This window comes from Oryx dammah, unplaced genomic scaffold (assembly GCF_014754425.2).
Source record: "Oryx dammah isolate SB20612 unplaced genomic scaffold, SCBI_Odam_1.1 HiC_scaffold_4, whole genome shotgun sequence".
Lineage (NCBI taxonomy): Eukaryota > Metazoa > Chordata > Mammalia > Artiodactyla > Bovidae > Oryx > Oryx dammah.
In genome coordinates, this window is record NW_024070188.1 from 26,614,521 (window position 1) to 26,627,767 (window position 13,247).

The 13,247-nt window shown below is 39.2% G+C and overlaps 1 protein-coding gene across 6 annotated transcripts in view; it reads left to right on the forward strand.

The window, feature by feature from the left end:
* Positions 1-13,247, forward strand: part of REV3L (REV3 like, DNA directed polymerase zeta catalytic subunit) — a 169,012-nt gene that overhangs the window by 152,098 nt on the left and 3,667 nt on the right. For all 6 annotated transcript variants that reach the window (XM_040238484.1, XM_040238480.1, XM_040238482.1 and 3 more), the window contains 5 exons: positions 1,409-1,523; positions 6,731-6,868; positions 8,892-9,082; positions 9,872-10,118; positions 11,758-11,967. In XM_040238484.1, coding sequence (XP_040094418.1) covers positions 1,409-1,523; positions 6,731-6,868; positions 8,892-9,082; positions 9,872-10,118; positions 11,758-11,967 — 901 coding nt within the window. The remainder of the gene's footprint in view (positions 1-1,408; positions 1,524-6,730; positions 6,869-8,891; positions 9,083-9,871; positions 10,119-11,757; positions 11,968-13,247) is intronic.

Consider the following 13,247-nt stretch of genomic DNA (forward strand, 5'->3'; position numbering starts at 1 on the left):
AGTAGGTGTGCTCTCACAGTTCCAGCCGAAGCCAGGATGGAGGCATTGGTGAGTAGGTGTGCTCTCTCACAGTTTCGGCTGAAGTCCAGGATGGAGGCATTAGTGAGTAGGTGTGCGCTCTCACAGTCCGGCTGAAGCCCAGGGTGGAGGCATTGGTGAGTAGGTGTGCTCTCTCCTGAAGCCTCTGGCTTGGCTTGCAGGTTGCCGCCTCTTACTTGGTCCTCACGTGCCCTTTCCTCTGTTCATGCGCAGCCTTGGTGTTTCTTTGTCTAGTTTGCTCTTATAACGATACCAGATCAGGCTCACCCTAACCACCTAAATTAGAGCCACATTTTAACTTAATCATCTCTTTTAAGGCCCTGTCTCCAAATATAGTCACATCCTGAGATACTGGGGGTTAGGGTTCAACGTAGGACTTTAAGGGACACAGTTCAGCCCATCACAAGTCTTATACATTTGTCAATATTCATGAACTATGCACTTAAAGTATATTCATTTCATTATATGCAAATTGTATCTGTATATACTACTGGTGGGATTATACATCAGAAAATAGCTTTCTGGAAAAAAAATGCTTTCTGGAATTCAGTTTCACATTATCTTTCAGAAAATATTTTTAATGTATACTATTTGCCTGGAAATTCTACTTCTAGGAACTTATTCTAAGGACATAGAGTGTGTGCCATGTCTACTATTACATATGAAATGTTAGAAAAAAATTTAATGACAATATCCATACATTGAAGCACAGAATTGTTAAAATAACGTAAAAGAACTAAGCGTGGGAAAATGTTCATAATATACTATTAAATGAAAGGGGAGAGTTATCCAACTTTATGATCTGTGATCCCAAATGAGAAAAGATTTACAGATGTACACAACAGATGCACAGATTTCCTGGCGTCTTTGGTCTGAGCAGTGGGATTGTAAGTGGCTGTTTTCTTTGTGCCTTTAGGTGTTTTCTGACAGTTCTTCAGTGAACATGTTTTATGTATATATGTTCTTGGTCTAAGTTGGGTGGTTCTGAAAGGAAATTTTCTCCCATATCACAAGTAAATTTTCCATTTCTTTATAATCACATCTTTTATTTTGTGACTGACATAACTGTGTGTCATAAAAGACCATAAATGTATAAGAATGACTCAGGACCTTCTTGGCAGCTGTGCTAACTGGTCTGTGTGTAGCTAAACTAGAAACATCAGATGCTTTAAGGATCTATAACAAGAGATAGCATGGGTGCACAAGGCAGGGGTGATCAAACAAGAAAGCTCAGATAGGAAGCACCTGAGTAAGGAAGAGTAAGGGGGAAAGGTTTTCTGTGGTATTATAGAATTAGGCAGGAAAATTATTATTGATGAGAATTTGTTGCAGCTTCCTTATCACCTTACTCTATTTTTAATCCTCTTAGTATGTTTGTGCTACTGAAAGGAGCCACTAAGGAGCAGTCTTTTAAGATTGGGCAAGAAATTGCTGAAGCTGTAACTGCTACCAACCCTAAACCAGTGAAATTGAAGTTTGAAAAGGTAAGAGAAATGTAATACTAAAAATCACTTATAAAATTCGCATACCTTCTAGAGATTTCTGATTTCTTAATACATTTTCAGGGTATACAGGTCTGTGAAAGTGTTAAATTTAAAGTATTTTTCCATTAGTTTGGTATAGTTTTCACAAAAATTTTTAGTAATATCTGATACAAAGAAATGAAAAGACTGTTCCACTTAACTATTGATGTGCAGCCCCAAACTTCATGGTATAAAACAAGCACCATTTTATTACGCTCCCAGATTTTATGGGCCAGGAATTCAAAAAGGGTACAGCTGGATGGCATGTCTCTGCTCCACGATGTCTGGGTCCTCAGCTGACAGCTCAGGACTGATCCCCTGAAGCTTGCTCACTGCTCACTCCCACATCTGGGGGTTGATGCTGGCTGCTGTTTGGGACACCAGCTGGAACACCTACACGTGGCCTTTCCCTGAGGCTACTTGCTCTTGCTCACAGCATGATAGCTGAGATCTAGGAATGTACATCCCAAAGAGAACCAGATAAAAGGTGTTTTGCTTTTTATGACCTAGTCTCAGAATCATACAGATCACAGCCTATCTAGATATGAAAGGGAACATAAGCCCCCATCTCTTAGTGGGAAGAATGTCAGAGTCACACTGTAAGAAGGCTGTCTGAGAGGAGTGTTCCTTTGGAGAATGCAGTTTGCCACAAGGACCTTCTGCTGTTTTCACTTTACCTTAGATACGAAATGTGCATTTAGTTCCTTCTGTATTAAAGGTACTGACCTAGGAGTGATGTGGAATGCAAAAACACAGTCCTGCCCTCTAAGAGCCAGTAGTCTAAAAGGAAAGATTAGAAATGTATGTAAATGGTCTTTTATTGTAAATTTAGGGAGCAGTCTCTCTGAGCACTATAAGAGTGCAAAGAAAAGTAGGTATTGTGTCCCTCTACACTAGGTGGGGAGACTCCTTGTAGGAGGTAAATGCTGCAGTGTGTCTCAGAAAATGGTTGGAATTTCAGCCATGCAGCCGTGGCACTGCAGTCCTTCTGCACAGAAGAAAATGGCAAATAAAAGGATATGGAGTTGGAAATGCACAATATGGGGATACAGAGTAGCGGAAGTCTGGGAGAATAAAGTTGAAACCAGGTTACAGAGTGTCTTGATGCCAAGCTAAAGTGTTTAAACTTTATTCGGTAAAGTTTATCAAACAAAAGTATGGCAGAGCCTCTTAGGGAGGATTGGCCTCACAGTGGTTTGGAGATGGATGTGGAAGAGAAGAATCTCAAGACAGGATGCCTCTTACAACCTGTATATACTAAAGTAGGGGGATGAACTAGTGAAAATAAACAATTCAAGAGATACTGAGAAAGAAGGATGGGCAGTAATTTAAAAAGTTTTTTTAGGAGAGCAGGTGTGGAAAAGAGAAAAGAGGGAGATGAGAACCAAAGATGACACGCAAATATTTATTACGCACCTGCTCTGAAGCAAGAATTGTGCTTGGGAGAGATTTAGAGAGGACTTGGGTTTGGTAGCTGCCCTGAAGAGTGAGCATTCTAATTGGGGTGAGAGGGGGAAGAAAAATTAAAAAGTGATGATGAGTGCTATTCTGGGAGAATGTGATGCTGTGGACATTCAGCCTGTGTAGCAAAGTGAAGAGCATGGTGTTCTTAGAAACTAACAGTGGACATGAGATTTTACCTGAAATAGATTACAGGCCTAAACATAAACTGTACAACTTCTCAAAGTAAACAAACCATCTGTTAGGAATTGAGATGCATATGTTCATGAATATTGGCCTGTAGTGTTTTTTGGTTTTGTTTTCTGCTTGTATTGTCTTTGCTTTGGGGACAGGGTAAAAAAAAAAAAAAAAAAAAGCTGACCTCATGAGTTACAAGTATTTCCTCTTCTACTTTCTGAAAGAAAAAGTGCATAAGATTGGTGCAGTTTTTTCTTAAATGGTTGATAAAATTAATCAGTGAAGCAGTCTAGTCCAGAAATTTTATGGGGAAGGGAGGATTTTCAATTATAATTTAAATATCTTTAATAATTCAGGTTCTCTTCTCATGTCAGTTTTAAAATTTGTGATTGTCAATGAGTTTGTCCATTTCTCTGAAGTTACCAAATTTATTGGGATGAATTATTTATACTTAAAGTGATTTTGGTATCTGTAAACTCTAGTAACATCACACCTTTTACTTTTGATATTGATAATTTATGTTTTTCTCTTTTTCCCTCTTGATCGTTCTAGCTAGAGGTTTAACCATTTATAGAACTTTCTGAAGAACCATTTCATTAACATCCACTCTTTATTATTTCCTTCCTTTGGGATTAGTTTGCTTCTCTTTTCCTGTCTTGTTAATTTACAAACGTGAATCACTAATTTTAAACACATTTTTAATATAAGCACTTTAAATATGTAAATTTCTCTCAAAGCACCAGTTTCGCTTCAGATTTTGATATCTTGTGCTTTTATTATTTTAATATCTTGTGGTGGTGCTCAGTCATGATTCTTTGCAACCTCATGGACTAGCCCGCCAGGCTCCTCTGTCCATGGGATTTTCCAGGCAAGAATACTGGAGTGGGTTGCCATTTCTTTTTCCAGGGGATCCTCCTGACCCAGGGATCCAACCCACATCTCCTACAGGGGCAGGCAGACTCACCACTGTGCCACGTGGGAATCCCTGTTCATAAAGGCAGTATTCCTTTTCCTCCATCAGGGCAGCTGAAAGCCAGGTCCTCTTACAGATTCACTTGCAGGACTCCTAGGCACTCCCTGACGTGTGTGTGTGTGTGTACGTGTGTGTGTGCTCAGTCGTGCTCGACTCTTTGCACCCTGTGGACTATATATATAGCCCACCAGGCTCCTCTGTCCATGGGATTCTCCAGGCAAGAACAGTGGAGTGGGTTGCTTTTTCCTCTTCCAGGGGATCTTCCTGACCTAGGGATCAAATCTGAGTATCCTGCATTGTAGGCGGATTCTTTACCAGAGACACCAGGGAAGCAGCAGCTACCTGGGAATCTTGTGCTTCAATGATAACGATCTATAGGTTATTTAGAAGTGTGCTGTTTAAGTTCCAAATATTTAATATTTTCAGATATCTTTTTGTTACTATTTTTAATCCATGTGGTGAAAGAACATAGTCTGTATAATTTCAGTGCTTTTAAATTTGTTAAAGTTCATTGTTTGGTCTAGCATATGGTCTGTCTTTTTTTTTTTTGGACTCTACTGGGCCTTTGTTGTGACCCTGCGGGCTTTCTCTCTTTGCCGCCTGCTGGGGCTGATCTCCAGTTGCAGTGCACGGTTTCCCATTTGTGGGCTTCTCATGTTGTGGCACACAGGTTTTAGTAGTTGCTGCACGTGGGCTCCTGAGTGAAGGCTCTGGAGTTGTGGCACGTGGGATCTTCCTGAACCAGGGATGGAACTGATGTCTGCTGCGTTGCAAGGTGGATTCTTAACCACTGGACCACCTAGGAAGCCCAGCATGTTCCCGTGTGACCTTGAAAATCCCTGTGTATTCTGGTTATTGGGTGGAATGGTCTACAGTAACATTTAGGTTAATTAATAGTGTTGTTGAAGCCAACAGTGACAGTTTTGCTGACTTTGTCAGTTCTAGGAGAGAGGGCCAAAGTATCAAATATAATCACAGATCTGCCTGTTCCTTGCTTTTAGTTCTGCCAGTTTATATTTCGTGTATTTTGAAGTTTTCTTATTAGCTATATATACATTTATGGTTATTTATCTCCTTGATGAACTGATATTTTTATCTTTGATAATATCCCTCGTCTGGAAATCTACTTTTCTGATATTATATAGCCACTCCAGCTTTGTATTGATTAGTATTAACAAGTGTATCTTTTTTTCTAACCTTTTTATTCTTTTTTATTTAAAATATATTTCTAGTAGAAAGCATATTGTTGCATCTCTTTGATGGGATCTAATCTGATCATTCCTGCCTTTTACAAGTCACATTTTCTTTTCACATTTTCTAACACCATTTTTACACTTTCTACATCACCTACATTTAATGTGATTACTGATATAGCTTGGGGCAGAAGAAAGGACCAGTTTGGTAATGTAAAAAGGGGTGGAGACACACACCCATGCATCCAGGAATTCCACTTCAAGGAATTTATCCTTTGGATTAATCCAAGCAAGGTTGTTTGTGGGAACACTACTTGTAATTCCAAAAGATCAAAAATATCCTGAATGATGCAGAGTAGGTAGCAGGTTACAGAATGCATTCTACCCTCATAAAAGGGACTGCTGTGCAGCTGCAAAGCAAAATGAACTTTCTCTTGAGAATGGAATTCTCTCCAAGATAATTACCAAATGAAGCAAGCAAAGTGCAGAGTAAGGTGGAAGGTAAGCTACCCGATGTGTATAAGTACATTTACTTAGAATATCTCTGGAAGAACATACAGGAAATCAGTAACAGAGGATGCCTCTATGGAGGCGGTAGACTCTTTGTTGTATGTTCTCTTGTAACTTTTTAATTTGTACCATATGTAGGTGTTACTGAAATTTTTTAATTGTTTAAAGAGAGATGATTGACTCTGAAAGAGCAGTGTCAGCTGAGGAAGGAGCAGAATTGGTAGTGCAAGTAAAGGCAACTCATTTTGTTTGCTCTGTCCTCCAAGTGTTGTTCATGAATTTGTTGGGCCCTAAGCCGTATTTACTTTGCCAACAAAGGTCTGTCTAGTCAAGGCTATGGTTTTTCCAGTGGTCATGTATGGATGTGAGAGTTGGACTGTGAAGAGAGCTGAGCACCGAAGAACTGATGCTGTTGAACTGTGGTGTTGAAGAAGACTCTTGAGAGTCCCTTGGACTGTAAGGAGATCCAACCAGTCCATTCTAAAGGAGATCAGCCCTGGGTGTTCTTTGCTCATGCAGAGAGTTGACTCATTGGAAAAGACTCTGATGCTGGGAGGGATTGGGGGCAGGAGAAGGGGATGACAGAGGATGAGATGGCTGGATGGCATCACCAACTCGATGGACATGAGTTTGAACTCCAGGAGTTGGTGATGGACAGGGAGGCCTGGCGTGCTGCGATTCATGGGGTCGCAAAGAGTCCGACACGACTGAGTGAGTGAACTGAACTGAAGCCGTATTTAGAGTTTTCTTAAAATTGACATCTGGTTAAAGAGAGAGAAAGGTATATAAAAATAAGATGTTTGTGGTTGGGGGAAAAGTGCTTATTGAGAGACATTTTATTAATTTCATCACAGGTATATTTGCCCTGTGTCTTACAAACAAAAAAGAGGTATGTGGGTTACATGTATGAAACACTGGATCAAAAGGACCCAGTATTTGATGCAAAAGGAATAGAAACAGTGAGAAGAGATTCCTGCCCTGCTGTTTCTAAGGTAAGTTTTATCTGTCTTGTTTTCATCTTTTAGAAATAAGTGGCAAAGAAAGTGGGTAAACATCCTTAAGCAAATTTCTAAGTGGAAAAACTGTATAGACTATATGACTATGTTTAACTAAAAGAGAAACTGTATGATTTTTTGAGTTTCATTTCTAATGAAAGCAGCTTATTTAAGTCCTTAGTTTCTGACCTCTCCCACGCCTTACCTTGCTAAAAAGCAACACTTGATGAAAATTTCCTGCCTAATCATCTAGAGTTGATATGATATTTTATCATATGGCAACACCCAAAAGCTATGAAGCAGGATAAAGAAGAGAAAGTGAATAGAGAAATTTCATAAGTAAAATAACCCATCTTAGACTAACTGAAATTCTGTTTACTTGAGTTACCAAATACAAGTTAGGAAGATTTCTGAACATTGGTACTATAAATTACCTAAATTTCTCAACCACAGTAATTTTAGTCATAGTGTTTTTTATTTCTTTTCTTCTTTATTCAGGCCCATATTCGTTCTGTAACAACCAAAAATAATTACTGTCAATCTCTCATACTTTTAATGCTGTCATAAAACTCAGTGTGTATAGAGTAGGAAATGGCAGCCCAGTCCCGTATTCCTGCCTGGAAAATTCCATGGACAGAGGAGCCTGGTGGGCTACAGTCCATGGGGTCTCATGAGTCATACATGACTAACAAAAGAGAGAATGAGAAAGAAAAGAAGAAATCATCTAACAGTCACAGACTTGGTTCTGAAGGACAACTGTTATGATTTCTGGAGAAGATGAGATTTTTTAGTACTCATGTATAGGTTTTTTTCCTTTCTTGTAGTGTTAAAGGTCAAAGTTGAAAGAGTATTCTGTATATCTATGAAAATCAAAGTGCATACCAAATATCCGATATTTGATCCCACAGGGATTGAGTTATTAGTACTTGCCCAGCCTTGTGAAAAGTGCATGGTGCTCCAGGTCCCTGGGGGCACATTCAATCTCAGAAAAGAGCAGCCTTTCAGGATCAGGAACTGCGGTTTCATGGTGGAGTTTTATAATGGACATCAAAAATATTTTGGAAAACAAATTATGTTCAAAATTTTAAAATATGAGAAATGTATGCCTTAAAAAGACACGAAACCAAAGTCTCAATTCCTTGCAGACTGCTGATTAGAAGCTTCAAGGATTTTCAGAACATAAATCTTTGTATGTTGTTTATACAAACAAATTAATTCAACAATGTGCAATAAAGGTTTTCTCAAAGGAAAAAAAAAACTGTGTAGAGTGCTATTCCATTTATACTATATGAGAGCATTAAAAGCATAAGAGAGTGACAGTAATCAACCTATATGTCATATATGTAACATTAAATAAATTTGAGATATATTTCATACTAGTTTCTGCAAAGATACTATCCAGTGCATTCTTTCTCTGAGGGAAGAATGGTACCCTAGCTAAGTTAGCAAACTTGTGTAAAATATGTATGGATTCCAGTACTCAAAATAAGATACAGAGCTTTCCCACCTGGAACTAATTTAAATTTATTCCACTGTATGTCAGTCATTTTCCAATAGAAATACTGCAGCACAGAAAATTCTGTCGCAGTTTCTGTTTACTGACATTATAAAAAGGCAAAAGACTGGCTTTTCTTTGACTGCTTGGTGATGTTTAAACTTCTTTCTGTCCACCTGAATCCAACCCTTTCTATAACAGAGTAAATAAAAAATAATACATGAAAATCATGTCTGGCTTCTGTGCCTAGAGTGCTCTTGGCTATGTGAGACAGATGTTTCATGCTGCTCATCACACACAGCAGACACTTCATCTGCATGGCATTCCAATATGATTTTCCTCAAGCTAACTCTCCAAACAATTTCCAGTTTCAGTAATTTTTTATTACCCAGTCATTGTAAATAGCAGATTATTTAGGTAGATCAGGAAGTTCTCTGGTAGTTATGTAAGTGGAAGTGTAACAGCAGTGATGAAATATATTAGAAGATATTTTACCTTTACAAGCATATCCATTTTCTTTTTAAGATACTTGAGCGTTCTCTGAAGCTGCTATTTGAAACAAGAGATATAAGTTTAATTAAACAGTATGTTCAACGACAATGTATGAAGCTTCTGGAAGGAAAGGCCAGCATACAAGATTTCATCTTTGCCAAGGAATACAGAGGAAGTGCCTCTTATAAACCCGGTGCCTGTGTGCCAGCCCTGGAACTTACTAGGTAATGATGTGCCCAGCAGCACAGCCCTCAGTACCTAGGAGTGTGGTCTTGGGGTTCTGAATGGTTTGGAGTAGGTGAAAAGACCTACTCCACAGGCACAGATACACAGTTGTCTGTTCTCCTGCCCACATGAAGCCTTTTTAAGAGGAGTGGGTGACCCCAAATGCTGCAGGCTCTGAAGGGGAAAAAAGAGCTGCACTTCTGGCCTTCCCTGCAAAAACTAGATTCAGTGAAACTGTAATCTGTTACAGAGCTGGAAGGGATTGTTTTTCTGATATTGGAATCATGCTGCTGCTAAGTTGCTTCAGTCGTGTCCGACTCTATGCAGCCCCATAAATGGCAGCCCACCAGGCTCCGCCATCCCTGGGATTCTCCAGGCAAGAACACTGGAGTGGGTTGCCATTTCCTTCTCCATTGGAATCATAGGTAGTCCTTAATATTGATCTTACTACAGCAGTAAGGTGGTGTCATTCTAGAAGGAGATCAGCTGATCAGCTAAATTTTCTCTTATCTTTTAAATTTATGATAGTTAATTTAAGCTAGTTGGTATCTGCCAACTCATACTGTTCTCCAGGTAACAGTAATTTACAGGATAAGTTTTATTAAACTCTTAGAGCATATCCACTTGGTGCTAAGTGAAGTGTATATGGCTGTCAGAGTTAAAACTACCTTGAAGGTTCCCCTTGTCAATTTCTCATGGCTTCATTACTGTTTAATTCTCATTTCATTTTCTGGAGAGATGCCTTCCATGACAGTCTTTGAATGACTGTTTTATTTGGATTTAAATAGGAAAATGCTTACTTACGATCGGCGCTCTGAGCCTCGAGTTGGGGAGCGAGTACCATATGTCATCATTTATGGAGCCCCTGGAGTACCACTTATCCAACTAGTAAGGCGCCCAGTGGAAGTCCTACAGGACCCAACTCTGAGACTGAATGCCACTTACTATATCACCAAGCAAATCCTTCCACCCCTTGCAAGAATCTTCTCTCTTATTGGTATTGATGTCTTCAGCTGGTATCATGAATTACCACGGGTAAGCCTACTAAACAGCACCTGTGCTATGACTCCACAGAGAATTCACTTAACATTTTCAGTAGAACTACAGATTTTATTTACATGCTATGAAAGCAGAGCAAATCCTTTACTATCCTAAACCAACAAACGTGCTATACTTTTCTGGTTTCATCTTTTACAAACACCTTCCCAGCTTCTGTCAGATTAGCCAAATTATAGAAGATTAAAGTAAATCCCACAACTACTTCAGTGGTAAACGCTTTACTATAAAATGTCACCAACAGCAAATAAAAATGAAAGAGCAGAAATTCCTTCAAAATGGGTATTTAAGAAATATATAAGCTCTAGTAGCTAGACATAGTTCTGTAGAGACCAGAGTAAAGAATATTAAAGTATCATTTTACTAAAATAAAACATGCAGTGTGAAATCTTACCAAAGGGAGTTTTGCCTGAACTCCTTTTTTCTTAGTTTATCCCCATCCAAAGGAACAGTTTGTGGTTCTGTAACAATCAGGGATACATTACTCTAGGAAAGTAGCAGTTATAGATGTTTACAATTAGGTCTGCTCAGTCATTTGCTCAGACTGTGAAAGGCTGAGAGTATTCAGGAAAATTGATACGTTAATACTTAAATTGTTTTTACTTTCTCAGTACTCAGTTAGGGCCTCAAGGAAAAGAGTCAGCTGGGAAACTGAGGGTGAAGCTGTGTTTCAGACAGTCTGTGCTGGCCAGCATCTGTAACGCTGGGCCCTGGCTCTGCACCACAAAGCTATTAGTGTTTTTCATTACATCAGCAGCAGGAGTGTTCAACCAGTGGCATTTATAAAAGGCTAACCTAATAACTTTGGTGCAGAGTGACTTGTAAGACACCAGGGGAATGCAGCAAGGGTATGATAGTAAGAGGATAATGTTATTTCAGTGTGAAAAGAGTATCAGAAGACAGATCTCTGAAACCATTATCAACTTCAAAGAAGGAAGCTTAGGAAGCTTAGATGACATGTATCTAATTTCATTTGAAATGCTCCAGGTTTACTTTTGCTTGAATTTTGCACCTTAATGCCTAACAGGTTACTTTTTTTACCTTGCTTCCATGGCCAAAACTGTGCAGTCTTAAACAGTATCCACTCTTAACCTGGATTTTCTCCTTTGTTCTCCCTGATCTCCTTTGCCCCTATAATTTCATACATCTACAGATTGCAACCAAAAAAACGAGTGACAAGAAACTCTTTTTGTTTTTCATTAAGGTATAATTGACATACAATCTGATACTAGTTTCAAGTATACAGTGTAGTGATTTGACAATGAGATGATCACCATGATAAAATCTAGTTATCATCTGTTACCATTTAAAGTTACTACAATATTATTGCCTTTATTTCCTAATCTATATAATATATCCTGATGACTTATTCTGAGACCATTTTCCTCTCCCCAAAAAAGGGAAAACAAAACAATATATCTGATGATATTAAGCTATAAAGGAAGGACTTCGTTCTTTTCTAAAGCCCCATTATCTAGAACAGTGCCTGATACATAGTAGCTATTCAGTATTTGTTGAACACAGGAAATAATGCCTTAGTGATCCTCTAATTAGCATGAGAAGAGCCACTCTGCTATAAAGCTGGCTTAGACTTATTTCTGAATTGATGTTTATATAGATCCAGAAGGCCACTAGCTCCTCTCGAAGTGAACTTGAAGGGCGGAAAGGCACTATTGCACAATATTTCACTACCTTACACTGTCCTGTGTGTGATGACCTGACTCAGCACGGCATCTGCAGTAAATGTCGCAGCCAGCCTCAGCATGTTGCAGTCATCCTCAACCAAGAAATTCGAGAGTTGGAACGTCAACAGGAGCGACTTGTAAAGGTACAGCCTTGTTCAACAGACCCAGAATCCCAAGCAGTCTGAGACTTCAGGGAAATGTAGTCAACTCCTGAGGGAGGTGTAGGGTGAGATGTGAAAGCAGAGTAAGGATTCTAAGTTAATCAACTTCTAAAATCCTGAAAATAGCATAATTGAACTACTAAAAACTAATTATGTTTATTAGAACCATAGAACTATACTGTCCAGCCATCCAGTTTCTTTTATAACAGTATTTCTAAAAAAAGAAAATACTAATTGCTTTGTCTCCCATATCTACTTACCATTCTCATAGAAATCTTGTTTTCTTAGTCAACTTGGAACATTTGCAGTTCTTAATGACTGATTGTATCTCCTTATACCATCATGTTTCAAGTTACATTTTTAGCTTTCAGGCAAGAATAACAATCTTGTGGTAGAGTTTGTTTTGTCTTTAGATGAGCAACATATAAGGTTATTGAAATGTTTTAAAGCCAACCCGATAGTTGAGAGGCAGTGTGATTTAGTGGAAAATGAATCCAGCTGATAGTAAGGACATCAGGTTTTCAGTCTGGACTCCATAGCATTGGCCCCAGATTTCTCAGAATGCAGATTGATGCTCTTTTGTAAGTCCCTACTAGCTCTTCTGTTGTGAACTCTCCTATACAATTGCTCCTAGCAGCTCATCTGCTCTAAAGTAATCCAGCCACTAGTATGTAAAGGCCAGGCTCTGCACCATGCCCCTTCAAGGTAAAGAGGCCTTTGAAGCAAGTCGGAGGTTCCATAGCCTCCTAGGAAGACACTCTTAGCTGCCACGCAAGGCAGTAGGACAGAAGCCATCCCTGGGGATACTAGGCTGTTCAGAACTTGTATGCTTATAGAAGGATAGTTACGGACTGTTAGGGACTGTTTCCTCTGCACCATCCTAGCCGCTGTTCTGCATTGGCAGAAAACTCTTTAAGTTATATAGTGTATATAGCTGGTCATTCAGAATGCAGTAAATGAATCTTATTAAGGATGGCAGCATCTGAAAGGTATGATTTTATTGACGCGACCATAGAAACCTAGCTTACTGAAATGGTAAATTGACTTTTCCCTCCCCCCATCCATCTACTCATTAGTTCTTAAATAAATAAGAACTTTTCTGCTTCCCTTCTGTTATCATCCTATAGTCCAACCACCATTATTTGTCCCTAAACTCCTGCAGCAGCCTCACACTGACCCCCTCCCCATCCTGTCCATTCTCAGCACTGTGGCTCGAACATCCTCACCAGAGAGCAGGTGAGGACAGAGAGTCAGCTGTCCCT